At 39.2% G+C, this 12,813-nt stretch overlaps 1 protein-coding gene across 8 annotated transcripts in view; it reads right to left on the bottom strand.

Moving 5' to 3' along the window:
* Positions 1-12,813, bottom strand: part of ncoa2 (nuclear receptor coactivator 2) — a 296,823-nt gene that overhangs the window by 62,720 nt on the left and 221,290 nt on the right. For all 8 annotated transcript variants that reach the window (XM_033019338.1, XM_033019334.1, XM_033019337.1 and 5 more), the window contains 3 exons: positions 3,808-3,908; positions 2,660-2,837; positions 2,278-2,466 (listed from right to left, as the gene is read on the bottom strand). In XM_033019338.1, coding sequence (XP_032875229.1) covers positions 2,278-2,466; positions 2,660-2,837; positions 3,808-3,908 — 468 coding nt within the window. The remainder of the gene's footprint in view (positions 1-2,277; positions 2,467-2,659; positions 2,838-3,807; positions 3,909-12,813) is intronic.

The raw sequence follows: 12,813 nt of genomic DNA, 5'->3' as shown, positions 1-12,813 counted from the left end.
CCCATCCGCCCGCCCTCGGGCTCCTCCTCCTCCTCCCTTTGTCCTTCTCTCTTTCCCCACCCCCTATCAGTCTGAAGAAGGGTTTCGGCCCGAAACGTCGCCTATTTCCTTCGCTCCATAGATGCTGCTGCACCCGCTGAGTTCCTCCAGCAATTTTGTGTACCTACCAAACACAAACTTGTTCTTTTAAGTTCCTGGTTCCACTTAAAACCTAATCCATAATTATTTAGTATTAAGCAACCAATATAACTCTAGCTTTCACCAAATATTTGCTACTTCACATCTATTTCTTATGCTATCTTATCTACTAAATTGCAATTTAAAAATAACCACCATTGAAGCATATGAACAAAACCAACATTTATAGGTGAGTCCCTGATTTTCTGAAGATGCACAAGATTTTGCAACACTACAGTGTGTGACGTGCTGCATCTGAGCTGGGCAGCGTGAGAGGAGCATGGAGAGGGAAAATCATTCAGAAGGTCAGGAACATTGAGGAGGTAAGGTTGGGTTTTAGGGGTGTGGAGGGAGTAAGGATTAGAGATCGTTACCTCCAAAAAATGCTATGGTGAGTGGGTAGTATTGGAAGTGATGGAATGAAAGGTTAGCAGGTACTTAAATTACATGGGTCCTAATCCTGCAAAGCATCAGGACTACTTTGTTGTTCTGGGTGACCAAAATCAGACAACACAACACATATTTCCCCCCAATACTCCAAAGACACATTGCATGGAAAATCCCATCAGCCTATGTACAACTGACATGGAAATAAGCAGAGTGATACAACATGGAAACTTGTGTCTTGGCCAAATGAATCTGTGCCAACTATCAAGCATCCATTAGCATTAGGATACTTCTACAATAAAACTTTATTTATCCTAGGAGGAAAGTGATTAATCACCATTTTTTTTACCATGAATATTACCATTGTTTTTGCTAAGCAAATCAACACATCCACAAATTATAAATAAGGAAATTACTATATTAATAACAATTGTCGATTAATAAATAGGGAAGGATTTCCATTTGTTATATTTATCTGATTCTTTGCTCACCATCCACTAAAACAATAAACTCTGAAAAAACATTAGAAATATTGACTATAATTTACATACAATTACTAATGAAGTCAAACTACTTTATAAGAACAAATCATGTTTACATTCCATAACTAAAATCTTGCATTTACATGTTGCAGTTGAAGGTAAGGTTCTTATACGATTAAAGGCAATATGCTAGTATCCTGTTGGAACACAGATTTAATTGTGTCAAGTTTACCGCAATTGCCAAACAGGAAGAATTCTGGTCAAGTTTAGATGCTGCCAAACAAGCGAAACAAAAATAACATGATTTTTTTTTTTTTAAAGTTCCATTCATTTACATTAAATACTTTGAATGTTACTTCTATGTGGTTCATTGTTATTTATAGATTTTGTTTAAACTGAAGGAAACAGACCATTTTATAGCTTATGATTTCATAAAGAGGGTGTACAATAAATCCCAGTAGGATGAATATAATTTAATTATTTTTTTTTTGTGACTATTAAGTATCAGAACTGCTTCTTTCCTTAGGAGAGGTCAATTATATCAAAAGCTCAAATTATCGTTAATCTTAGTTAGGTACAAATAGTTAACATGGTTTGAGGCAAGGCAGCTTCAGTAATCCTATTATTGATCTTTGCATTGAGTATTACTGATCAGATAGAAGTTTTAGTAAAGAACCGGCAGATATGAAACAGGATTGAGCAACTACCATTGGATAGAGCAAAACAAAATTAAGAGACGTTCGTATAAATTATTTTGTTTGAAATTACTAGCAGTAAAAGGAACATCTTGATTCTTAAATATTAATGAAGCACATTTAAAGCACTTTAGCTTCAAAGCTTGCAAAAATTATGTTGACGTTATAATGTTTACCAGCTTTTTTTCCCCCGTCTCAAAGGCTGCCCTTGTTACGTACCAGCCAACGTCCAGAGAACAAGCAAAAAGACTGACCCCAGGTTACCACAAACAGGAGCTGCAATTCAGCCATTAGGTGGCATGCATGCCTGACTTTCTCTCACTTCCTGTGGGGAAGCACCTGACTTCCAGTGCTTCCATAACAGCGCTTGCACGCCACATAAGAATTAAATGTGCAAAAATCTGTGACCCACATTTCCACATGAACGCAGGACCCAATAGCTGGTGTGAAATATTTGCACATTTTAAAATACGATAGGCGATTCTGTCATTGACTGTGGATTATCATAGTGCCAATGTGATTGCATGAAATCTTACCTTCCCCTTCTTCTTTAATTGACTTTGGTTGAGATACAGCAAAACACTGCATTGTTTCATATTTCTGAGGTGCTTGCTGGTTATCATGGCCTTCCTCATCAGTCTCACCAGGTGGTTTAACCAACATACGACAGTTAAAAGTGTGGCTGTTTCGTCTTGGGATTTCATTGGACCAAGGCACCACATTAACTGGAAAATGCAAGATTTACACACTTCAGTGTGAAATTGGAAAGAATAATTTGTATACGGGCAAGCGAAAAATATAAAATCTTTATTTCATTAAAATTTGTATTTAATGTAAATATACTACTTCATTTGTTGCCACTTACATGCAGAAAATAATATTAAATGAAGAGATAACAATTTTTAAACAGATCCTTACCAAGAGATTTAGGCAAAAGGTTTCTGACAAACTCTGCATGGTCACCAACATGCAGTATGCTGTATACACTGGAGTTTATAAGCTCTTCTTGGTTGTACTTCAGGTACTGAGTCACATTCTCAGATACAAACACTATGTGCCCTTCAAGATTGACCACAAAAAGGAATCCATCCAAGGCCTGTGAAGAACAAACACTACAAATTAAATGCTGTTTTTATAGACACTCTCCCATCCTTAATCAGATGAGACATTATGTGCTAAAATGTTAGAAAGCTAGAGATTGGGGATGAATATCAGTGGCAGTTTACAGTTCCAAATCTAAAAGTTCTTGAAATCATTTTTTCATCTACCTATCAACATCTCTCAGAGGCTGCTTGGGTAAATGCAGGCTGTCACTCAACCCAATACCAACATCAATGCAGCCAGTCAGCAAGCAGACCTGGTGCACTCATGCCACTTTCTCTTTCGATATCCTCATTAACTACCCCCACATCTTCCTATGGTCGGGTGTTGTTGCATTCATTTGCTTCCTCACACTGCAATGCTCTTAAGGGGCAGCACAGTGGCACAGCTAGTGAAGCTGCTGCCTTACAGCTCCAGCGACCTGGTCCAATCCTGACCTGTGGTGCTGCCTGTATGGAAGTTGTGCATTGCCCGCATCTCCACCTGAATTTCCATCAGATGGTGCAATTTCCCCTCACATCCCAAAAACTTGTGGATTGGTCAGTTGAACAATATTGAACAAGTAACTTCAGCATCACCTCTGGAATTCAGCTCTTGTATTCATATTTGGAGCAAGACTGGAATGACTACCCGAACCTCATGCAGGTTATTGGCAGGGGAGTCATGTAGCACTGTATGAACTGTTTCAATTACGTGAATCATAAGAGTAGAATTGAAGGGATTAATGGGCTGGATTTGACTATGGTTTGGCTACATTAAAACCCAGGGACATTGAGATCAAATGTAACAGATATATTCTCCTGGGAAAGACCAGTTTAATCACCAGAAATCAGGATGATTTGGTCTCTTAGGTGGAACAGAACCAGAATGTTATTCGAATGAATTCTGGTCCTTAACAGTCAACAAGTATGTTCCTTTTTAATGAAAATGAAACTATTTTCATTGCTATTGGTTGTTAAACTGACCTCGAGCATCATTGGACCGAGCGCCTCTTTATCAATTACACCTTGACCTGTGGAGGATACATCCGCTTTCTGCACAGCATCTTCGTTTGCGGCAACCTTTTCTGCAAAACAAGAGGAAACTATTACTAAATCTCTATTTACAGATTCTTAAACTAATTTCTAATTTCACATTGCCATGCTAAGCTTTTTTCACATTTTCTTCGTCTTTAATCCAGATGGTACTGTGATGGCGAGTCCCCCAAAAAAAAGTTGCTCCATGTTTGTGACTGAGTCCCCATTGGAAAACTCAATGGTTGTCACTATAACTACCAGGCTATGCACAGTCTGCTCACCGTGATACCCAACTCGCAATGTATTCCGGAACCCACTGATGCCTTCAGTTTTAGATAATTATTGTCCCTCGATTAAAAGCAACTTACATATGCAATTTCTATTTCTTCTGAACATCAATATACTGACAGTTACTGAAAAGATGTATTTCTTTATTTCTTTATTTCGAACAGAATAAAAGAATAAAAAGCAAGTGTGAAACAGCATACAAAAAACTAAACAAGAATATTTAAAAAGTGTCATAAACAATATCTATAAATAAATGAAATCGTATGTGTCCGAAAAGGAGCAGGAAGAAGCCAAAGCTTATTAATTCCCACCCCTTATTCAACTGCTTATAATTATCTTAAACAAATTTAGCAGCTATATGTACACCACCAGCTATATGTACACCAAATTATTTACATTTATACACTAATCAAATATTTACAAAGCCATACAAAAAAGAGAGAAAAAAAGAAAGAAAAAGAAAAAACCTTCATATACTATACAGTATCTCTTAGTCATATATACAACCCATCACCCTATAATCACCCTTTTAAAAAAGTGTTTTTGTATATCTTTTTTAACTTAATTATGTTTGTGCTAAGTTTTATCTCCTGTTCCAGACCATTCCACAAATTCACCCCACAGATTGCTATGCACATATTTTTAAGAGTTGTTCTGACATTGAGTTTTTAAAAATTATGTTCCCCTCTCAAATTATACCCACCCTGTCTTTCCATAACGTTTTTGTATATTTCCTGGAAGTAAATTATTTCTTGCTTTGTACATGATTTGTGCAGTCTTAAATTTAACCAGATCGGTGAACTTCAGTGTATGTGTCTTTAAGAATAATAAATTGGTATGTTCAAGATATCCAACGTTATTGATAATTCTTATTGCTCTTTTTTGTAATGTGCATAATGGCTGTAGGTTGGTTTTGTAAGTGTTACCCCATATCTCCACACAGTAACTTAGATATGGCAATATGAGTGTATTATACAGAGTATGTAATGATTTGTGGTCCAGAATGTGTCTTGATTTTCCCAATATTGCTATAGACTTGGCCAGTTATGCTTTGACGTGGTTTATATGTGGTTTCCAGCAGATTTTGTGGTCTAAGATCACACCAAGAAATTTATTTTCATAATACTCTTTCTATACTTATGTTATCTATTTTCAATTGTACTTGAAAGTTTGTTTTATGTTTTCCAAATAAAAATATGAGATGATCATATAAAAATACATACAAATTCATATTCATTGCATTATCACCATCAAATCATTGCATCATCGACATTAAATCAATGCAGTATTTGAGAAATCTAAATTATAATTAGAGTGGTGTAATGTGTTTCTCAGAAGAGTGGGGAACAATATTAGGCAACATGAGCAATAGTGGACTGCCTGTAACCGACTCCATTATTAAATAACTAGAAATCGAAAAAGTTAAAAGAAAACCTATATATTAAAGATAATTAGGCTAGGATGCTCATGACCTCAAACGAAACAGTGTAATTGTGCAGATGTTATTTTTGTCAGTTTGAAATCACAGTAGTTGAGGATCAGAAGATACAAAGGCCCAGAGGAGGTGGCAGCAATGAAAGTGACATTATCAAAGCTCACCTCCGTTAAGGGTTGAAAATGACTACAAGCCTGAGTTCAAAGGCAAGCATAGTTTAAGATGGAAATTCTCAATTGCTGCTATCAATTCAGTGTTCCTCTACAGATATGATGTATGCAAACACAAATAATAGAAGCAATGCACTAGCAAAATTCTAGGTTATTTAAACATTTGTTTTGCTTTAATACCCTGAAAATGTTATGCCTGGATAGGTAAGATGCAAGTCTTGTTTTTAATTTGCACTGGGCCACAATTATTATTTAACCACCACTTGCAGTATTTTAGATTTTCTTTAGTCTTGCGTGCATGTTATAATCTTTATTTCATATTCTCCAAATTGTTCCATTATTTGAAAAAAATGTTTTATCCTTTTTACTTTGATGTCCCTGGGAACTTTTCAATCTGGCTGACCACACACCTAATTTGATGATATCAAGTTTGTCAACCATACTATTGTCTGTAAAGGTGATCCAAGATTCAAGATTCAAGAGAGTTTATTGTCATGTGTCTCAGAAAGGACAATGAAATTCTTGCTTTGCTTCAGCACAAGATTTTTGTTTGAATTGAGTTTAATAGTCTGATGGCTGTGGGGAAGTAGCTGTTCCTGAACGTGGATGTTGCAGATTTCAGGCTTCTGTATCTTCATGCTAGAGATTACTAAAATCTTTGTGGAGGATTTACTTGAACTCAGTAAAGATGTTGTGCTAACTGCAGATTCAGGGCTAATTGATTGTCAATCTACTGGCAGTGGAATAGTCATTGCAGATGACACTGGATTAATTCTACAGCTGGATTTTATGGTGTGATAAGATGCAGTATGTGTGGAATTTTTCTCACCTCTGTTAGCCAAGTTTACACTCTTCTACGAATGATGCAATGATTATTATATGAACTGCATAACTATTGGAACTAAGTGAGCCGGAATATGCTGCCTGTGGCAAGCCCAATCCATGTGCTCACTACCAGCTGTTAGAATGCTGCAGATAGAGCTTTTACACATCCTGATATCAACTTGCTTGCACATGCTGCCCAAATCTAGGATGACAGGACTCTGTTGTAGTGGAGCAGGACAACACTTGCCTACGAAACAAAATAAAACTCTGACCATCAATAAAACCTTGCCCTTCCCCTGACTCAGTTGGCGGTCAATGTTGTTGTACATTGCTTCAGAATATCCCCGATATTCAGAAACAGTCAAAAACTATTAACAATTTAAACAAGTCAAAAAGTTAAAAGCTAAAAGTTAAGCAAAAATAAATCATACTAACACACTTGTAAACTAAAATACTTAAAGTAAACTCAATTAGTTTAAACAAATGTAAATAAGCTTAAATTACCCTTCCCCCTCACTGCTGTCCCTGCATTTAAATAAATTCACCAAGCACAATTTCAGTGAATAGATCCCGTAGCTTAACTGCTAAGGAATTAAAGTGGAGTTTTTACTTTGCCACTGAAGTTCAATTGGAGTGTAAAGTTAGAGTGCAACTGGGAAATTTGTTGGCGAACCTTGGCCAACAAGTTGAGAGCTTCTGTATTTGCACTGGAGCCCTGAGCTTCCTGAAACTGACAGAAGGGGCACATGCCAGAGTGGAAGCTCTGACCATCAATAAAGAGTGGAACTGCATTCCTGCTGTTTTGTTTTCACCTGTATGTAGTTTGTGCTGCGCATCCTAACTTAATTATATTTTGACCCCAATCGTGGAAAAAATTGAATTTACTTTCCATATCTTGAATCAAATGAAAGTCTTTGTCATTCTTGACCTATGTCTTGGTTTAAGAACTATGAATCTAGTGTTTAAATGAAAACATGTACTTTGTTTGAATGCTTAAATATGAATATTTAATCCAAAAACTGAGGAACAAAGTGTCATTTTAGTCCAGGAAATAATAAAATGGATCATGTGTGCCTGGAATTTTAGTTATAACCTTAGGTAGTTAATAAGATCCAATTTTAGTTAATTGCAGATATGAACAATTTTGTCCCTGTTTTCATTGATAAAATGAACTGAAAAGATCAATACAAGCTAAGTGGTAATTGCAAAATACATGCTGGACTGAGCATAATTTTAAAGCATAATTTTAAAGTCTGTTGCTCTAAAACCACATCTGTTTCTGCTTTCTCAATGTTAATGGTGAAAAATGGGTAGGCAGTCTGGTTCTTCATATCCCCTTTTACTTCACACCCCAACTTCATTCTGAACAGCTGCTGTGTGTGTGCCATTCTGCATTTTAATTTCTTTAAGAAGCAGAATGAAATGAAAACAAGATACATTCAAAGAGCATGGCGCAATCTGGCTCTAAGCAGATGCAATGTGCTCATTTCCAACAGCCTGCCAGAAGGGAATATCACTCTATCTTGCTGAGTACGCCTTTCCACTGGGATTATAGCAGTGTCTTAAGAGACTTTGTTTATAATTACACTAACTGTGGCAGCAGCAGCAGCTCTGCCTACAATATGAACATGTTGGATCGAATTCAATTGAACAATGTGATCAATTATTCTCCCAGAAAATCTTCAGTGCTATTTAAACTGATTTTATGACCGGTGTGGTTGGTTGTCACGATTACAACACAAATAATACAAATCGCTAATAAATGTTACTGCATGTTATTTGCACAAGAGATGCAAGGGTTATCGCCGGTGTAGAATATACAATGCCAATTCAGAAGACAATGACAAAATCAGAAGTAAATCAGTATTCAAATTCACTTCTACATAAATCTGGATTTTATATTAAACATCGATTAACATGAAGCTTTGTTGAAAGACCCCCTATACTGTACAGTAATATTTTGTTAAAGATTAAAGTAAAAATCCCAAAAGCCAAATGCTCAAAATACAGATAGTTTACCGATACACAACAGCCATGAAGCAATTTATCATTCCTATCTCACATTTAATTAAATTAAACATTAGATTAATACAGCTGGACAAAGATGGATTTAGCAATTTACACCTCACACTGCCACAGTGCATCACAAAACCTAGAGAAATTTAAACCACTGCACATCTCTGATCTTTAGCATATACTGTCATGGTATAATTTTAAGACATATCTCGGTTGGAGTGCTTCTGAATGACCCTTAAAACAAGCTAATTACACATTCTGATTAAACAATCATATATGCTACCTTATTAGTTTGTTGGGTTGTGTTATGGGGGGGGGGTGAAACATGTTTTTTTGTCTCTTCCTTCGGGGGAATGCGACTTTTTCTTGTCATATCCCCCTTCTCTGCCTCCGTCTGCGCTGAGGCCTAATCGCGGAGCTGGCGGTCTCCAACCTGCGGCCGACCTCGAGGCTCCGGAGGCAGAGCCAGTCAGGACTTATAACGCGAGGCTGGCCGTCTTCGGGGCTGAGGTAGCGGTGGCCCGACTCACTAATGCGGCGTTCCAGCTTTCGGCAGCGGCCCGGAGCTGAGACTGCGGGACTCGGAGCTGTTGTAGCGGGACTCGGAGCTGATGTAGCGGGACTCGGAGCTGTTGCAGCGGCCCGGGGCTGGGGCCGCGGGACTCGGAGCTGAGGCAGCGGGACTCAGAGCTGAGGCAGCGGGACTCGGAGCTGAGGCTGCGGGACTCGGAGCTGTGGCTGTGGTGGGCCGACTCGGAGTGGAGACGGCGTTCCGGCTTTCGGCAGCGGCGACATCACAGAGGTCCGCTGGACTGGAGAGCAGCATCTTCGGCCTGGATCGGTCGCCTCAGCGCAGAGGGAGAACAAGGAGGGAAGAGACAGAGACTAAGACTTTTGCCTCCATCACAGTGCTTGGTAAACTCACTGTGGTGGATGTTAATTTGTGTTTATTGTATGTTTTGTTATTTATTGTTACTGTGTATGACTGCAGGCAACGTAATTTCGTTCAGACCGAAAGGTCTGAATGACAATAAAGGAATCAAATTCAAATTCAAAAATGAAACAAATCAACTCACAGCTTCTTTCAGCCTATAAATATCAGCCACGAGGTGAAAGCTTTTGTAAAACTAGTGTACTATTCACAATCACAATTTTTCTTAAAGGCTGATGTGCCACCCAGGGGAGCTCCCCTCCAACAGCCGAGGGCCATCGAGAGCACCTCCCCTATGGCCACCGGTAGAGATCCCCTCCAGTGACCGGAGGCCATCCAGAGCTCCCCTCCAGTGGCCGAGGGCCAACTAGAGGAACTCGGCTCCAATGGCTCGGGGGCAGTCAGTGGAGCTTAGCTCCAGCAGTCAAGGGGGACATCTGGTAGATCTCAGCTCTGTTGGGCTCAGAGATGTCTGGAGGTGCTCATCGCCAGCATCTATGTTTGGCTGTAAAATCTTTGGATGAGTCTTCCCAGGACACAGTCTAATCAACAATGCAGATCATGCTGATACTGCTAAAAAATTATAATTGGCCTAAGTGTGCAATAAACAGAGTATAGTACAGCTCAGTAACAGGCCCATCGACCTGACTTGTCCATGCTGACCAAAATACCCACATTCCTGTATTTGACACATATTCCTCTATTCCTTTCCATGTACCTGTCTAAATGCCTAGTACGTTTTTTAAAAAGTGAAACGTGTTCCTGTGAGAAAGAAAGGCAAGACTGACAGAAGTGAGGAACCTTGGGTGACAAAAGATGTTGAGGTTCTGGTTAAAAAAAGGAGGTATCTGTCAGATATAAGCAAATCGGATCGAGTGAATCCCTTGAGTATAGGAGGTATCAGAGTACATTTAAGAGGAAAATCAGGAGGGCAAAAAGGAGACATAAAATCGTTTTAGCAGATAAAATAAATGATAATCCAAAGAGATTCCGCAGTTACATTAAGGGCAAAGGAGTAAGTAAAGTGAGAATAAGAGCCTTAAATATCAATGAGTCGTCTATTTGTGGGCCACCGGAGATAGGCCAAGTGTTAAATTAATATTTGGTGTCTGCATTTACCATGGAGAAAGACATAGACACTTGGGAACTCGAGGAAGTTAATATGGATGTCGTAAAGAGAGTTCACATTAGTGCTGGAGAGGTGCTGGAGGTCGTAAAATGCAGAAAGGTGGATGAATCCTCAGGATCTGCTCACTTGTATCCCAGGACATTGTGGAAAGCGAGGGAAGAAATTGTGGGGAAACTGGCAGAGATATTTGATTTAGTTTATTGTCATATGTACCGAGGTACAGTGAAAAGCATTTTTGTTGCGTGTTATTTAGTCAGCGGAAGGACATGCAAGATTACATTCAAGATAGTCAAGTTCAGATGCAGGATAAAGGTAGAGGAGATTAGGAGCAGCATAGATAGAGTAAGAAATTCTGCAGATGGAATAGAGGTTCAAAAGAGTAGAGTAATTGTAATGAATGATTGCAGATCCACTTTTTGGACCAGCACACCGAGAGGCATCTGGCTTGGGCACCAACTTTCTTTTTTTAGCACCATTGATATCCACAGCTGAGGTGCCGGAAGAATGGTGGGTGGAAAATGTTGTGCCTCTATTTAAAAAGACTGTAAGGAAAAGCCTGGGAACAATAGTCTGTTGAGCCTAACATGTGGTGAGCAAATTATTGTAGGGTATTCTGAGGGATGGTATCAACATGTATTTAGAAAGGCAAGTCAGGGATAGTCAGCATGGCTTTGTGTATGGAAAAGTCTCTCTAATATTACCAAGTACTTTTGAAGAGGTGACCAAGGCAATTGATGTGGGCAGTGCAGTGGACTATCTACATGGACTTTGGCAAGACCTTTGCCAAGGTATCGCATGGCCACTAGTCTGGAAGATTACTTAGATCATATGGGATCCAGGGCAAGCTTTCAACTGGATACAAAATTGGCTTGAAGATAGGAGACAGAGGGTGGTGGTAGGGTGTTATTATTCCAACTGGAGGCTTTAACTCATGATGTGCCACATCATGCTGGCACCACTGTTCTTATTGGTCCTTACCTATATTAACAATTTGGACGTGCATGCAGGAGATGAGTTAGTAAGTTTGCAGAGACACCAAAATTGGTGGTATAGTGGACAGTGAAGAAAGTTATCCAAGATTACAATGTGAACTTGATTAACTGGGCAAACTGACTTAGAAATGGCGGATAGAATTTAATTTGGATAAATGTTGCATTTTGATCAAATAAACCAGGGAAGGATTTACACAGTAAATGGTTGGGGCATGGAGTGTGTTGTGGAAGAACTAAGAGATTCAGATGCATAGTTTCATTAAAGTGATAACACAGGTTGAAGGGTGGTGAAGAAGGCATCTGGCACATTTGCCTTCATTGGTCAGTGTACTGAGTATAGATGTTGGATGTCACACAGGCAAGTGGGGATTAACTCAATTAGGCAACTTGGTTAGCATTGGTGAGTTGGCCTGAAGAGCCTGTTACCATGCTGGAGAGTTCTATAATTCTTTCTGCTGTGACCACATCCTTTCTACAATGTGGTGAGCAGAACTGCATACAATTTTCTAAGTATGGCCCAACCAATGTCCTGTACAGCTGTAATGTAGTGTCCTAATACTTGTACTCAATACCGCCGCATATGAAAGCAGGCGAGCTAAACACCTTTTTCTCTACCTATGACTGTTACATCAATGCTGTTAAGGTCCTTGCCATTTGTGCTTGGCTAGCATTAGACAACGCAAAATACATTATCTCACACTTATCTGAAATAAATTCCATCTGTCACTGCTTCACTCAACTTTCTAGCTGAATTATAACCCCCCAATTCTTAGGCAACCATTGTCAATATCTACAACAGCACCTATTTTCATGCCATGAGAAAACTTACACGAATGATCCGATTAGTACATTTGCTGATAACATGAAGATTGGTGCAGTTGTATATATACACACACACTATACATATATACACCAGATCTCCAGATTGCCTGCAATGCTCAGGCAAGGGTACTGTGGAACACATCCTGAGCTGCTGCCCAAAGGCTCTTGGGCAGGGCCGGTACACTTGGCGTCACGACCAGGTTCTTAAACCCATTGCAGAAGCCATCAGCATGGGAATCAGCAGCTGCAGACGAGCAAGCCCCACCACCCAGATGATCACCTTCGTGAAGGCTGGAGTGCAGCTGCCAAGAACCACAGCAGCCAGGAATCCGTCAGGAATCCTGGCG

This window comes from Amblyraja radiata, chromosome 4, assembly GCF_010909765.2.
Source record: "Amblyraja radiata isolate CabotCenter1 chromosome 4, sAmbRad1.1.pri, whole genome shotgun sequence".
Taxonomy (NCBI): domain Eukaryota; kingdom Metazoa; phylum Chordata; class Chondrichthyes; order Rajiformes; family Rajidae; genus Amblyraja; species Amblyraja radiata.
The sequence above is the reverse complement of the archived record's forward strand: the minus strand, read 5'-3'. Positions and strand labels throughout refer to the sequence as shown.